Below are 14,732 nucleotides of genomic sequence, written 5' to 3' on the forward strand. Positions count from 1 at the left end.
AGAGCATAAGTCATTGGTTTTCAGGAAATTTTCCTGTGCCCATGTGTTCGAGGCTCTTCTCCGCTTTCTCTATTAGTTTCAGTGTGTCTGGTTTTATGTGAAGGTCCTTGATCCACTTAGACTTGAGCTTTGTACAAGGAAATAAGAATGGGTTGATTTACACATTTCTACACGCTGACTGACAGTTGAACCAGCATCATATGTTAAAAATGCTTTCTTTTCCCCACTGGATGGTTTTAGCTCCTTTGTCAAATATCAAGCGACCATAGGGCTGAATTTCTTTTAGTGAAGCCAGCAGCACTGTTTCCCCCTGGCTCTGACAGAAGAACACAGCAGGGAAGTGACGACCCCCTGCCTGGTCAAGCACTGTGCTTGCCTGGATGGAGACTGAACAAAGGCACCTGTGATCCAGTCTGCGACCATACCTACTGCTGCACTAGCATGTTCTTGTTCTCTCGACCACCCTAGGACTGCGTCTGTGCTAGGATAACAGGTGCTTCCCTAATTACAGTGGAGCCTAGACGCTGCCAGAAAAATATTGTCCCTGACTCATTAATCTAGCGGGGCAGGAGAGGCAGCTCAGTGGTTAAGAGAACGTGTTGCTCCCACAGAGGACTGAGTTCATTTACCAGCCATACAATAGACAGCTCACAACAACCTGTAACTCCAGTTCAGGGAGTCCAGGACTCTCTTTGGCTTCTGTGAGTAACACATGCACCCGCCCACAAAATGGTAAAGGATTTTGAATGGTCACTTCATGCCTGCGAAGTGGTTAAGAATACAAGTCTGGGGGCAGGAGAGATGGCTCAGTGGTTAAGAGCATTCACTGCTCTTCCAGAGGTCCTGAGTTCAATCCCCAGCAACCACATGGTGGCTCACAGCCATCTGTAATGTGGATCCAATGCCCTCCTGGTGTGTCTGAAGACAGTGACAGTGTACTAACATACGTAAAATTAAAATAAACAAACAAAAAAAGCTGGGCAGTGGTGGCGCATGCCTTTAATTTACCCAGCAATTGGAAGGCAGAGGAAGGTAGATTTCTGAGTTCGAGGCCAGCCTGGTCTACACAGTGAGTTCCAGGACAGCCACGGCTACACAGAGAAACTCTGTCTTGAAAAAACAAAACAAAAATAAAAAATATACTCTTAATCTTTACTCTTTATCTTGAGCAAGACTGAACGTTGCATGAGTGAGTTACAACTTGTAAATGGTGACATGCTAGACAATTGCATAAGATCTGAGGGGAAATGGCACGATTAGGCGGGTGTGGGTGTGGCTTAGCGCGCTTTGTAAACTGAAGTAACAGGAACACTCCCCACCCCCAAAGGTTTCAAGCAGTATAGCTCAGCAGGGGGGGGGGGGAACCGGATCACAAGGCAGACACAAAGACCAGGTTTGCATTGTGCTTCAACTATCCCCATATACTTCAGCTGAATTGGTACAAATTTCTGGGTGTTGTTGGTTTTCACTGCACATATAAACAACTGTTACAAACTGTTTAGCAGAATACATTACAACTTGCTTGTGTCTCAGAGCTACCAGCATCTGAGGCAAGACTCAAAGGAACTAGTTCTGGGCAAGGGAGATGGCACTTAATGAAAACTCAAAATGGAGCAGCATGGAGAGGGCAGGCACCACACACAGGCCGGCCATTTCAGCCCAGCCAAGGCCCGTGGGGCCAGCCCAGTCACACACAGCCCGTCACCAAAACGTTTCCGGGAGTTCAGGGCAGTCTGTAGTCACTGGACAGAGTCACAGCAGCACAATGTTATGAAGGGACCTGAAGTCTGCAAAGCCAGGCCCCCCCCCCCATCTACGTTCTTGAGTCAATGGTAATGTCATTATGTCACTCCAGGCTGTCACACCACTTGTCTCTCTCTGGTTCTTTCTGCCAAGTCCAGAGTTCACCTCAGATTTACCAGTCTGCTTTACAGGAACAAGGGTTAACTGGGGAGCACTGATGAGCTGTGTGCTCTGTGTCCTCTGGACAGCGGCGAGCAAGTGCTGTACGGAGGCAAGGCCCACGATGGCCTTTCAAATCCAGTGGTCACTTCTCTGTTCACTTTTACAACAATGTGACAACGCACTGTGTGACTGGATATTGCATTTCTATTTTTCTTTCCTGCATTTCCAACAAAACTTTGTTTAGAAAGTTTAATTTCACTGATATCAAATAGTAGAGATTTTAGTAGTCATGTTTCTTTCCTTGAGTAGAATAAAATTACCAAAATGTGGATCTTTTACTTTTTCACCAAAAAGAAAAAATTCTCAGGATAAAAGAAATATGCTTAAAGATTATTACTGTCTCACAAAGCACCCTGCTCCACACAGGCTGAGACGTACATTATACTGACCCTCTGCACCAGGTGAACAACAGACACGCGAGCTGTGAGTCCATCTAAGCCAGAATTCAAAAAAAAAATCTACCCACTTGGACAGCAGCAGTGCACAGAAAATTGGAGATCCTGGGACCAAGTGGGAGGCCCTGGAGTCCAGGTTTCACTGTCTAAGAGTTCTGTGACCTTGAGTTACCACTTAACATGAACTTGTTAGGAAATTTTAAAAGAAGGGTGTTAATAATCCTTCAGAGGCCTATTAAAAGAGCCAAAATAAAATATGTCCTTTATACTATATTTTGATAAGTAAATGGGTAAAATACCATTTAAACATTTTAAAAGCTATTATGAAAAAGGTTTTAAAATAAATGTTTCTCCCAAAGATAAAGAATATTTGAAGCTTCCAAAAATGACCAGAAAACTCCCTGCAGAATTGTGCGTTTGTAGCAACCTGAAAGAACACCAGCATCAGCTACCTTCAGACTATCAAGCCTGCCTTCCAGGTCTGGATCTGAAGATGGTCCTGCCCCATCCAGGCTGCACTTCCTCACTCGACAAGGCTGAGACATGTGCTCATCTCTGACTAAGATGAGGAGGGGGCTGCCTGAGCTACACATGCACAGAACCTGGAGCCTTTTATATTACTCTAACTTTTATTATTCATAGTGTGATCTACCTTAAAGTCTGCAGAGTCTTTAAAGCACAGACACATAAAGACCAGGACCCAGTATCCCAGAAGTCAGAGCCTTAGAACTGAGGCCAGTGTCACTGTGCCTTCTAACAAAGAAGTATGCTGCTTGATGAAATCCATCAATACTTACAACATCCCAACAGATCTTTAGTCTGCTGTTTATTAAATGGTGCACTTGATAAAGATATTCCAAGGCTTAAACAGGTGAACACTGGCGGAGTCTGTGTGTGCCATGGGAGACAGCAGTCTCCCGAGCCCCTTGAAATTCAGGATTCCTAAGGGCTCACAGAAGAAAACTGGTGGTTTTAGACCAAATCATTTAATAGTCCATTCCATTTTAATTTACATTCAGCCCTCAGGTGGAAAGAAAACACCAGACACTCAATTTAGAAGGTTGAAATCATCTATTTCACGACCTCACCTGTGTACTCACATTGTCGCTTCATCCATTTCTCCCTTGGGAGATAGATATCTTAAGTCAGGGTTTCTATTCCTGCACAAACATCATGACCAAGAAGCAAGTTGGGGAGGAAAGGATTTATTCAGCTTACACTTCAACACTGTTGTTCATCACCAAAGCAAGTCAGGACTGGAACTCAAGCAGGTCAGGAAGCAGGAGCTGATGCAGAGGCCATGGAGGGATGTTTCTTACTGGCTTGCTTCTGCTGGCTTGCTCAGCCTGCTCTCTTATAGAACCCAAGACTACCAGCCCAGAGATGGCACCACAATGGGCCCTCCCCACTTAATCACTAATTGAGAAAATGCCCCACAGCTGGATCTCATGGAGGCATTTCCTCCACTGAAGCTTCTTTCTCTGTGATAGCTCCAGCCTGTGTCAAGTTGACACACAAAACCCGCCAGTACAGGAGAGAAAATCTTATCTGCTCTGCATATCAGCATTCATGAAAAACCAACCCTGCAAACCAATAAATACAGAGTGCATCCCACAGGAGACCCCAACCGGGCTCTTGTGGGAGCCAAGCACCATTACTGTTATGAAATGGGCAAGCAGACCCGGAACAGCTCAGACGTAACCACCACACCACTGGCTTATGATGACTGAGGTTTTACAGAGGCATTCGGCTGAGGGACCCCCAATGATGGGGGAGCAGGCCCAACTTCTGCTCCTCATGGCAAACCTTGACATAACAGCAGGTCAAACACACACACATAGGGCAAAGTGTGTTTACTGACGTTCCAGGATTCAACTCAAGACCACCTTCTACACAGGTATATGTACTTAAAAGAATTTTTTACAGCAGAGCAATCATGGGAGGGGTTTGTTAACTCCCAGTACTCCAAGCTTACACACTTCAGAAATCTCTGCTGGGGTTCCAAGGCCTTTCAGAAGGCCCTACCAGGGGTAGTTAAAACTTGGTTATAGGGACCTCATCATGCACTGTAACTGCCCGCAGTTACATTGAACAGGTTGCCTGGAAGGGAAACTGGGGGTGTATGGGAAGGCGGCGGTAAAAGAGATCGAGACCAAGACAACACCTGCTGTTCAAGGTCTCAAGGTTTAATGGACTCCAAATAGATGGCAGAGGAAAACCCTTCCCCCAGAGGCTGGAAACTTCTCTGCAGAACTGGTTCAAATCCCCTAGGTGGAGGGGATTATGGCTAATATAGCAGTTCACCTTGGTCGATGTCAAGTTTCTGCCAGGTGGCAAGGCACCCCAATAAGGCTCTCTACAATGCACCATGTTTTCCCACAAAAAATCAGGTTATTACAAGCCTTTGGCCAATCCTGCCTAGATAGGATAGGAACCAAAGAATTAACAACATATTATACTCATTTCGACAATGAGGCAAACGACTTGCTGTTGCTAGTCTTGCAAATGTATCATGTAACACATTACTTTTGTATGGAAATGTTCCTTTATTAATCTTAGCATGGCTTTTCTTATGTCACTGGTCTTTCAACTAAGTTTCTAGTCACTGTAAATAAGTTATTTAAGAATAGGAAAGTATCTTACATTTTCATCAGTTTTTATGCCTTGAAAATTCAAAATGGTCATGCTAAGAATATAAATCCCAACATAGGGGTGAAGTGTCAGACTTCCATACTGATAAACAGGAAAGCACGTAAGGTCACCAGGAGGCTTTGTGCCCAGAGACATTGTCACTGTCAAGTCTCAGGCCAGGCTGGCTGTGTGGGCTGCATACAGCAAATGCTGCAAGGAACAGACAAGAGTCCCAGCAGCTTTCCTGTGGTCTCGTGCCTTCCAGCATGACCGCCCAGCTCTCTGGGATGTCTTAGGGATCGTTTTAGAATTGGAATGGGCAGCAAAACAAGAGAGCTAGGAAAATGTACGGCTTCTGACAGACCCGTGCACAGCCCAAAGGGATCTGGCTTTCTTCTTACAGCTAGTTTCCTTCGAACCTTCTCAGGAATTTCTTTGCAGTATGGGAATTCAGCCCACGCTGAAATGCAAACAGCAAAAAAAAAAGCAGGAGTTCCTTTCTACAAAACCCTCCTCATAGACTTAAGCACGGTTTTAATGAAAAACAGGAATATTTGTATTTGGCAAAGTATGTCATAAGACAGGTCCCTGAGGGGACATGGGATAGAAACAATCAGCAACTACTTCACACTGATTGCTTTTCTTCACCAGATCGTAATTACATCATCCCAGCTGGGTTTCCTCTTCTGGACTACAGCAACACCTCTGCAATGCCAAATGTTAAAGAGTAAAACAGTGACCCATACCAGGTAGAGGGAGCAGATCACACTCAAGAGCTCACACTCCAGGAACTGGGAGCATGGCTGCTACAGAGGCCACCTACTCAGCACAGCGCTTCCTCAGGTCGGGCTGTCTTACAGACCCAGCCAGACTGTGGCTGCTGCGAACGGAACCTGCAGTCATGCAGGGAACAGACAACACAAGGCTTCTCTTTTGGTAGCATGATGAATTTAATGCAACAGTCACAGCAGGGGCAAGGAAAGAAAAAGGTTGAAGGACTACCTGCATCATCAAACAAGGGCTTGTGTCGGCGTCTATGTGCAGAGACGAGCAGGGGGAGGCACTTAAAAGCTGCTGGAGGGAACCCCCCAGGAGAAGCCTGGGCCTATGTCTACACTTATTGTTATTGTCATCACTATCAACAGTACCATACTTCTTATGAAGAAACATGCAGCAGAAGCAGACAGAAAAGAGCCCAAGATTGTTCTGAAAACTAACAGACACAGAGTGCCCAGAGTATCGTGTCTTAATTATAAAAGTCAACGTTTCACATTGTCGTATTTCTTTAGTAGTGGAATCTAGTTGAAAATTTTTTAATTACAAAATTATTGGCAATGATATAAAGCCCTGGCTGGTACAGATGTTACTGTACTGGCACCCATTTGGTAAGGAAAATATCACATCCAGCTATCTTAAATATCCTTTATCACCCAAATATTTCAATCCAATGCTCCTATATTGTTATCCAAACATACTTTTGTCTTTCCCCCATTACTTCATAATCAATATTCCTCTTAGAAATTATAACATTCACATATATAAAATAAAGTATAATGCTTTCAAAATCTCAAAAATGTAATGTTAGTAATTCTAGTTATCTGAACTCAGCTTATGAAGTGGCTTTGAATTTTTATTGCCCAGAAGGCTTAAAAATAAAATCTGAACTGTCATGTGGCAGTGGTCCTAACACATCTGTAAACACCATGCCACTGGAAACATTTTAATTGGCATGAGATACTATACTCAAGCATGGTGTGAAGTTTTAACCCTTAAAGCCTCTGTACATAGTCATGTATATATGCACAGACATAAAACATATGAAAGAGGTAATCCCAAAATCACACTCAACACAATAAATATAGAACTTGCTTTGTTAAAAATCTACAGTATACATTCAAGTAAAGGCTAAGCTTCCAATGCCAACCATCCTCGGGACAAAGATTTAATGTTTACAGTAACCAACTCCTAAAAGTGCTCTTCTCGGTACCTGGGAGAGGAAATCATTCCAGTGCATCTGTTTCCAACCAAACACCATACATTCCTTTATTCACAGAGCCAGATGCTTCTGTTACTAACACACAGCCAAAGCTTTTGCAATCTTTTAAGTAGCTTAGCATTTCAGCTCTTTGGGGGAAGACAGGGCGCCCACACAAACAACTCCGAGCATCTTAAGTTAGACGGCTGACTTTATGCTATACCCCGTGTCAGTCCCTCTAACCACATCTAGGAAAAGCTCTGCAGCCGGCGCATCTAAGGTAAGTCGTCTCGCTCCGCGTGAGAGCTGCTGTAGGCCGAGGAGTGTCCGCCGTGGCAACCCTCCCGTGAACTGGGCCTCGACACCACGCTCCACTTCTGCTCCGTACTTTCTCTTCCGACCTCATTTGGTTTGGTTTCTTCAGGAGTTATATTCAGCACACTGATGGAACTGTTGGGGAAATAAGGGACATCTCAGCAGCTAATCGCCGGCTCCTTGCGTGTCGTTTAGAGCAAAGGCTCCCGCACGCCTCACATCTGCCAGCCCACGTCTGCACTAACAATATGTTTTGGAACCACTTAAGGCAACAGGAGGAAGCACCTGGAAGTGCTTTCTTCAGATTCTCATCTACCCATGAGGTGCGGCTGAGCAGCAGGACCTGCCTAGCAATGTCCACGCCCAGGTCTGACCTGCCGTGGAGTTTCTAGCTCTGGGTTCCCAATCCCGGACACATATTGCCTCTCGGCCTCAGCAGCGCCCTCAGACCTGCTCTCTGGGGCACAGCACTGACCCCACAATCTGTTCCACAGAGAAACTTTGTGGAATACTTTTTTTTTTTAAAGCTCATGTTTTTCTCTCCCCTCTTCTTGCTTAAAATTCTTTCATATTTGTTCCACAGCTATTATATTACTGACCTAAAAATAGACTGAATTATCTTATAAAATTATATATATATGCATGCCCTAATGATAGGGAATAAACTGCTTTAATACTTAATTACCTTAGGCAGGAATTTTCTTTATCAACCTGAGGAAGTGGCTTTTCTTGGCTCTTTGCCCTCCAATACCCATGTAATGGGCACACCAAAGGAACTTAAAGTAGGTACTCTAAAAAACTATCAAAATGGCATTCTTCAATATGGTTAAAGTACTTAGATCTTTTTAAGTGATTCCTGAGATAACCACCTTACTCTGTCTTATAAGGCAGGGTCTTGTAGTGTGGCCCTGACGGACTCAGCACTCGCCATGTACAGCAAGACGGCCTGTCCCCTGAGTACTGGGATGAAAGCTATGGACCAGCACTGCCCCAGAAGTCTAGGTTTTAAATGTAAACAGAGGCAGACACGAGTGGAGACCAGATCAACAAAAGTTCTAAACCGAGCATGAAGCCTCACACCGGCAACCTCTGTGCAGACGGCATGAATAAGTCAATTTAATTTGTTTCCAAAGTGTCGACTATCATAAGACACACACACACCACCACCACCACCACCACCAACAACAACAACAACTTTTCCTAAGTAATACAATGTTAGCTATTTTTAGAAGGATGTGAAAAGGTCATTGAAAAGCAAATACCTGTGTTCAGACACACATGAATGTGTCTGGCAAAAGTCTGAAGTAGCCGGTGAAGCGGGAAGAGACTTAGTCAGTTTTGACGTGCAAGCTGGCACCCCATTAGCCACACCGTGAGGTTTCTTGTGCCGTGGCCGCGAGTGGACTATAAGATTGTCTGGATCAGAACCTGGTTTACAAGGAAGAGAAAGAGCAGGGCACATGGTAAAATATCAACCGCGAAGATGACCAACCAGGTCAGCCATTTGCAAGTTAGAGTGGGTTGAGAAAGAACAAGTTAAGCGCCATCTCTGACACACTCTACAAACAGGGGCCTAGCTTCAAACTTTCAAGAACATGGATGGCATGATCATGAATTCATAAAAGCACTTTGTATATGCATGCTTCTCCCATGAGCCCTACTCTGACTTAAGTGCTGATTTTGGGGGGCCGGGGGTATGGTAGACTGATAGCCTGTTATGGACTGAGTTCCTGGGTCTGATGGCCAGAACCTGAACCCAGGTAGGCAGAGAGAAAAACACTGACACTGCTTCCTTCGACTGCGTGCTTGGCTCCACAGACAGGCCCTCCTGTGCACGCGGGGCTGCACGCTCGCTCTGCACTCGCCTTGCACACATTCTGACTAGACACATGTGAACACTTACTTCCTGAGAAGGCACTGAAAAGTTTCACACTTTCTGAGTTCTGGTGGTCAAAGGTCGTCATGTTTAAAAACTGCTGCTTTACCCAGCTGGCTCGCTCCTCTTCAAACGCCTTCCTCTAGTGGAGCAAAGATGAACGGCAATTACTCCACAGTTAGTTAAGTCTCATAACTTCCAGCTGTTTCCTCGCTAGCCACCTGTCCATCCTCACAGGAAACAGTCGCCTAGAAACTAAGACACTCAAAATTATCATGTTTAAAAAGTAAAACCTGGGAGCTGGAGAGATGGTTGCACTGGTGGAGAGCACCTGTTGCTCTTACAGACGACCTGGGCTCAATTCCCAGCACCCACACAATGGTTTACAACAGCCTATAACACCAATTCAGGTGACGCAATATCCTCTTTTGGCCTCTGAGGGCACCAGGCACACACGTGGTGCACACATACACATGTACTACACATTCAGGTATAACACCCACATACTTAAGCTAATAATTTTTAATAGCATAATAATAGCATAAATAATAGAAAATCACAGACTTCGCTTAATAGTCCATCAACTGCCAGGTTTTTCATGAACAGAATATTAGCAGAACTTATGACACAAAAAACACACAGCTTAAAACTAGTATCAGAAAAAATCCCCACTTCATAAACCAGCCTCTTGGAAACAGACTTCTGACCTCACCGGGCATTTTTGTTTGTTTGTTTTTTTGTCTTGTAGCCATCTAACAGTGGCCACCACCACTAAGCCACAAGAGGAAACACAGATTACACAGTCTCCTGATCATGTGATGATCCCTAAACCACATTCTCTCCCATTCCTCCTCTGTCACGGCCACCCATGTCTCCGAGCAGACATATTCTGGGGCAGGGTCAGACAGCTCCAAGGGCACATGAGGTGTTGGCTGCCTGAGGAAAACAAGGGTGAGGCGTGTGGAGGAACCCGCGTGGGCGCCTTGGGATGCCCAGCACCAAGCCTGTCACTCCCATGAAACCAGGTGTGACCGGACAGCTCAGAAAACAGCAGCAGAAGAGGAGAAAAAGCAAAGATAACAAACCAACTACAGATAACAACACTTCAAGAGTTCTTATGTCACACAGATCATAAGATTCAAAATGCATGCAAAACAGTAATAGTATATAAAGAAAAGGAAAATTAAGTACATTAGAAAAATTTAAAAAAAAACCAAATTCTGAAATAAATAATAAAACTGCTCCTAAAGACAGTTTGGTGATCCACAGATTGCTATAAGAGAATATTTAGAACTTAGAACCCAGTGCAGGCACAGACACACCCGAGGGCCAGACACGTCTAACAGCAGGGAAGCCAGGCACGGGGAAACCAGCAGGAGAAACGCCTGAAAATGAAAGGTGCTGGACTCTTCCAGATGAAAGAAACTGTTTCCTGAGGAGATTAGGAACTATGGAAATCTCCACAAGCTTCCACAGAAGGGTGTGGCACTGAACCCAGGTCATCTGGGGGAGCAACTAGTGCTCTTAACCACTAAGCCATCTTCCAAGCCCCTTCTTTCAAGTTCTGAAGTGGAAGTTACAAGCTAAAATGAAATACCCAGCCAGGCAGGCAATCGAATCCGGTTCTAGACATAACAGTGTGCAGAATGGTCAGCTGCACGCAGCACTGTTTCGGAGGGTAGCTTAGGATAGTAACAGATTCACACCGCAGCAGGAACAGGGCCACCTCTCACTGAGAGCTGCCGGACAGACGCGGCGTAGGTCTGACTTGGGGATGACCATAGGAAGTCCCAGGGCAGCCCAGGCACACAGACAGACTTGCTCCACCAAGGGAAAGTCAAAAGAAAACAAAAATGTCGATTGGTAATTCCTCTGATAACTTTAACTTTAATATACAGTATTTCAACCTTTTTAAAGTTTAATTTTCATTTTATGTGTATGAGTGCTTGCAAGTATGTATGTGTACCACATCTGTGTCTGGTGCCCATGGAGACAACAGAGGGATGTTAGATCCCCTGGAACTAGACTTACAGATGGCTAAGAGGACTGGGAACCCAGACTGGATCCTCTGTAAATGCACAAGCATTACCCACCAAGTCCCTCTCCAGCTCCAAAATGGAGTAAAAGCCGCCATACCCAGCTTCCCACAGACTTTTAGCTCAGGTTCCACCTCAGGGCTGCACTGCAGAGAAGGCAGACACTGTCTCACTCCACAGTAAGTTTGTATAGGCTGAGTTTAAAACCATGATGGCAAGCTGTCTCCAATTTCTAAAAGGGCGCTGTGAGGGGATGCACTGCTGACAGAAGGCATGTGGACAGGAATGCACAAACTCCACACTACTCACCCGGGATGCTTACACTCCTCTATGAGGGTTGGCAAACGGTGTTTCACTACTGTGTTTTCTTTTCTGTTACCCAGCATGCCCTGTTCTTTTTTTCTGTTACCCAACATGCTCTGGGTACTCCCTTCTAGCACATGTGCTGATGGGGTGACAGATGCCCAAGGAGCAGACCATCTAACAGAAGATCACCATATGCTCAGCCTCCCTTCCATTTCCAGTTATCTGTAATGTATCAGGGCACCAAACCATAGCACAACTGACTCCATGATGGAAGTACCATTTAGTCCAAACATACCAGCCCAAACATAAACAAAGACTTAATCCATCAAACTCCATAGTTATGTTATGGTAAAGTCTCTATATGTACTAACCTTGCCTTTTGACTTCTGTCTAACCGTTCTTGTTAACTGAAATATGTCAACCCAGGATATGGATTTTGTGTTAAAACCTCACTCTGAGAAAGGCTCAGGGATACACTGGGATCCAAACACACAGTGCAGTCAGACACTGGCCAGCTAATACACACATTCTATTGGTTTAAACCCATGTCTGAGCAGTCCAGTCAATGCTCCACAACAGTAAGATGGTCAGTGTGAGGCTTCAGAAAAACTGGACAGCAGACACAAGTCAGCCTAGAAGCATTCAATCCTGCAGCCCTGCAGCCTCATCTCTGACCCCGCCCACTGCAGCCTCACCTCCGACCCTGCCCACTCAGCCTCACCTCCAGCCCCAAGCGAATAGCAGCTTCTGTAAAGCTTCGTCTTTCTCTCTCAAAATTCTTTTTTTGCTCTTTAAAAAGGGACCACTCTTCTTTAAGGCGTTCCTTTTCTTCCAGCAAGTAACAGTCTCGCAAGAGTGAGGTGGTGTCATCATCACAGGTGGTGGCCAGCTGCTGCTATTAAATTTTAAAGTACAGTCAGTCAGGAAACACCTACTATGTCACACAGTTTCAAGCATCAGTCTGACCAGGGACATGCATTATGAGGAATCAGCAAGTCAGTGAGAATCAGCTTTCCCACAGTGCTGATTCCTGTGGAAAAGCAGGGACCACGTGAGGAAGAGATGTGGTTAACTGCTTGGGCAGAACTCAACTGAGAAATGTCAACTCTATAGGCTTCTGCAGAAGCTGCATCTTTCTTCCAGGTTCGATGCCTTGCAGAGAAGCGCCTCCAGAGGCCATGGCAGGCTCCCTGAGGTAGGGGAGTGCCTGTCCACCCTGTTGTTTACCTGTAAGAGCTGCTGCTGAGCCTTGATCATCTCTTTGCACCGCTCGATCTCCAGCTCCAGTTTCTCAGTCTCTTGCTCATGGTCTTGTCGTGAGATGACATCTTCTTCACTGAGGCCCTCTGAGTGTGCCTTGGAAGCTGACAGGACCCCAGGGTGTTGGTTAGTTTGTTGTAAACTCGACACAAACTAGGGTTGTCTAGGAAGGCATCACCTCAAATCAGGGATTGATGTGGGAGGAGCCAGATGACTGTGGTGCCCCCCCAGCCGCCACCGTACCCCCCCTTGAAGGTGGTCTTGAGCTATAAGAAAGTGGGCTAAGGAAGCCATGAGGAGCAGGCCAGTGAGCAACACCCTCCCACGGCAGTGCCTCAGCTCCTGCCCTCCCTCCCTTCCTGACATTCTGTGAGCTGTGAGGTAAACAGACCTTTTCTTCCCATGTTACTTCTGCTCTTGGTGTTCATTAAAGCGAGAGAAGCCCTGACTACAACAAACAGGAGCTAGCCAGGATTCCAGCCACTGTCCACTTATGGTCTTAGACATTTAAAACTCAAAAGACTGAACAACTTTTGACTTTCTGGGATTCTCACAGGTTTTGTAAAAAGAAGTCATTGTTTCTGGCATTTTGCATTTTCAAAAGTGTGACAAAATTAAACATTTTAAAGAAAAACAACTCTGAGTTCTGACAACTATACAGACTGAGTTACACAATTTAGGACTAAATAGATTTAAGAGTAAGCGCTGCTGCCACACTTGGCTTATAAGTCACGTTTACTTGAGACTGTCATGAGAGGTTAATAATGCACCTTCCAATGCCTCCGTTCTCGCCTCCAAGTCTTCCAGAGCTACTGTCTCAACCACAGAAGAATGTGAACAAAAATCACAAATGTATAAACTTTCTTGATGGTGCTTAGAAGAGTGGCACTAACAACTATGAACTCACATGTTAAATCCTGCAGAACGCAGGGGCAGGCCTGCTTTCCAACACAGACTGAGAAGATGAGAACATCTCACACAAAGCAGTGTGGGAGCTACAGGAAGAGCTGTGCTCTTGGCCCTGCGCAGCTCATGGCGCTGGGATAATTTCCACACAATTTAAGCAGACTTCATTTACTAAATAGAAATGTTAGTGCTGGAGAGATGGCTGAGAGGCCACAGGTTCTCAGGTTCTGCTTCTAGCATCTGTCAGGTGGGCCAGCCACCTGCATAAACTCCAGGAAACCACGCCTCTTGTTGCCATGGGAACCTACATTCGCATGCTATAGTCATTTGCTGGCACACACACAACTCTGGACTATGAGCGACACTGTTTTAAGGTTCGTTCTGAAGCCAAGTGCATTTCTCTCAGTGAGTGCGACACCAGGAGTGAAGTGGGAGGAGTCTGAGCCTCAGGACCGCTGCTCATGAGAGGAATGGCAGCAGCCGCTCTGCAGGCCTTGCATCAGGAGTTACCTTGGTTATCAAGTTTTTCTACATGACTTTTCAAAATTCTCCACTGTTTTCTGATGCTGTTTGTAAGCTGCTCTCTCACAGTGTCGCAGGAAAGGCCCCACACGCTGTCCCTGCTCAGGTCCCCGGCATCCTCTTCTATGTCGGAGACAGCCTGCACAAAGGGGACACAGAGGCTCACAAGAGCTTTACACCCGGGCACCATGCCTGACGGATACATAGCACACAAAGGCTTTACACCCAAGGTCTGTATCAGACAGATAAAATCTCTTTATTAACTAATACCTAATTAAAAGAAGTTGACACTGAAGACACAGACACTCCCCAATGCAGATAGATCTCTTCCAATCTGACTGACAGCTGTCTGAGAAGAGGCAGCCCCTGTCTATGCAATACTGTGCTGGATGCTGCCATACTCTTCATAACAGTAAGTAAAGGCTCCATAATAAGAAATACAATGAGCTTTCATAATTACCCTAGAAAGAGAAATAGACTTGGGACAATTTTGTATTCAAGGAAAAACACTTAGGTCCAATGACAAAGTCACAGGTGTGCACTGC

The 14,732-nt window shown here is 45.4% G+C and overlaps 1 protein-coding gene across 3 annotated transcripts in view; it reads right to left on the reverse strand.

Annotated features, from left to right (window-relative positions):
• Nucleotides 1-5,917: 5,917 nt before the first annotated feature.
• Nucleotides 5,918-14,732, reverse strand: part of Ssx2ip (SSX family member 2 interacting protein) — a 35,906-nt gene continuing 27,091 nt past the window's right edge. For 2 of the 3 annotated variants that reach the window (XM_052178996.1, XM_052178995.1), the window contains exons 9-14: nucleotides 14,176-14,326; nucleotides 12,727-12,863; nucleotides 12,221-12,394; nucleotides 9,185-9,299; nucleotides 8,544-8,709; nucleotides 5,918-7,416 (exon numbers count right to left, since the gene is read on the reverse strand). In XM_052178996.1, coding sequence (XP_052034956.1) covers nucleotides 7,242-7,416; nucleotides 8,544-8,709; nucleotides 9,185-9,299; nucleotides 12,221-12,394; nucleotides 12,727-12,863; nucleotides 14,176-14,326 — 918 coding nt within the window. In that variant the 3' untranslated portion in view covers nucleotides 5,918-7,241. The remainder of the gene's footprint in view (nucleotides 7,417-8,543; nucleotides 8,710-9,184; nucleotides 9,300-12,220; nucleotides 12,395-12,726; nucleotides 12,864-14,175; nucleotides 14,327-14,732) is intronic. The other variant, XM_052178997.1, reaches the window with a different exon arrangement.

The sequence above is a fragment of the Apodemus sylvaticus genome, chromosome 4 (genome assembly GCF_947179515.1).
Source record: "Apodemus sylvaticus chromosome 4, mApoSyl1.1, whole genome shotgun sequence".
NCBI classification, from domain to species: Eukaryota; Metazoa; Chordata; class Mammalia; order Rodentia; family Muridae; genus Apodemus; species Apodemus sylvaticus.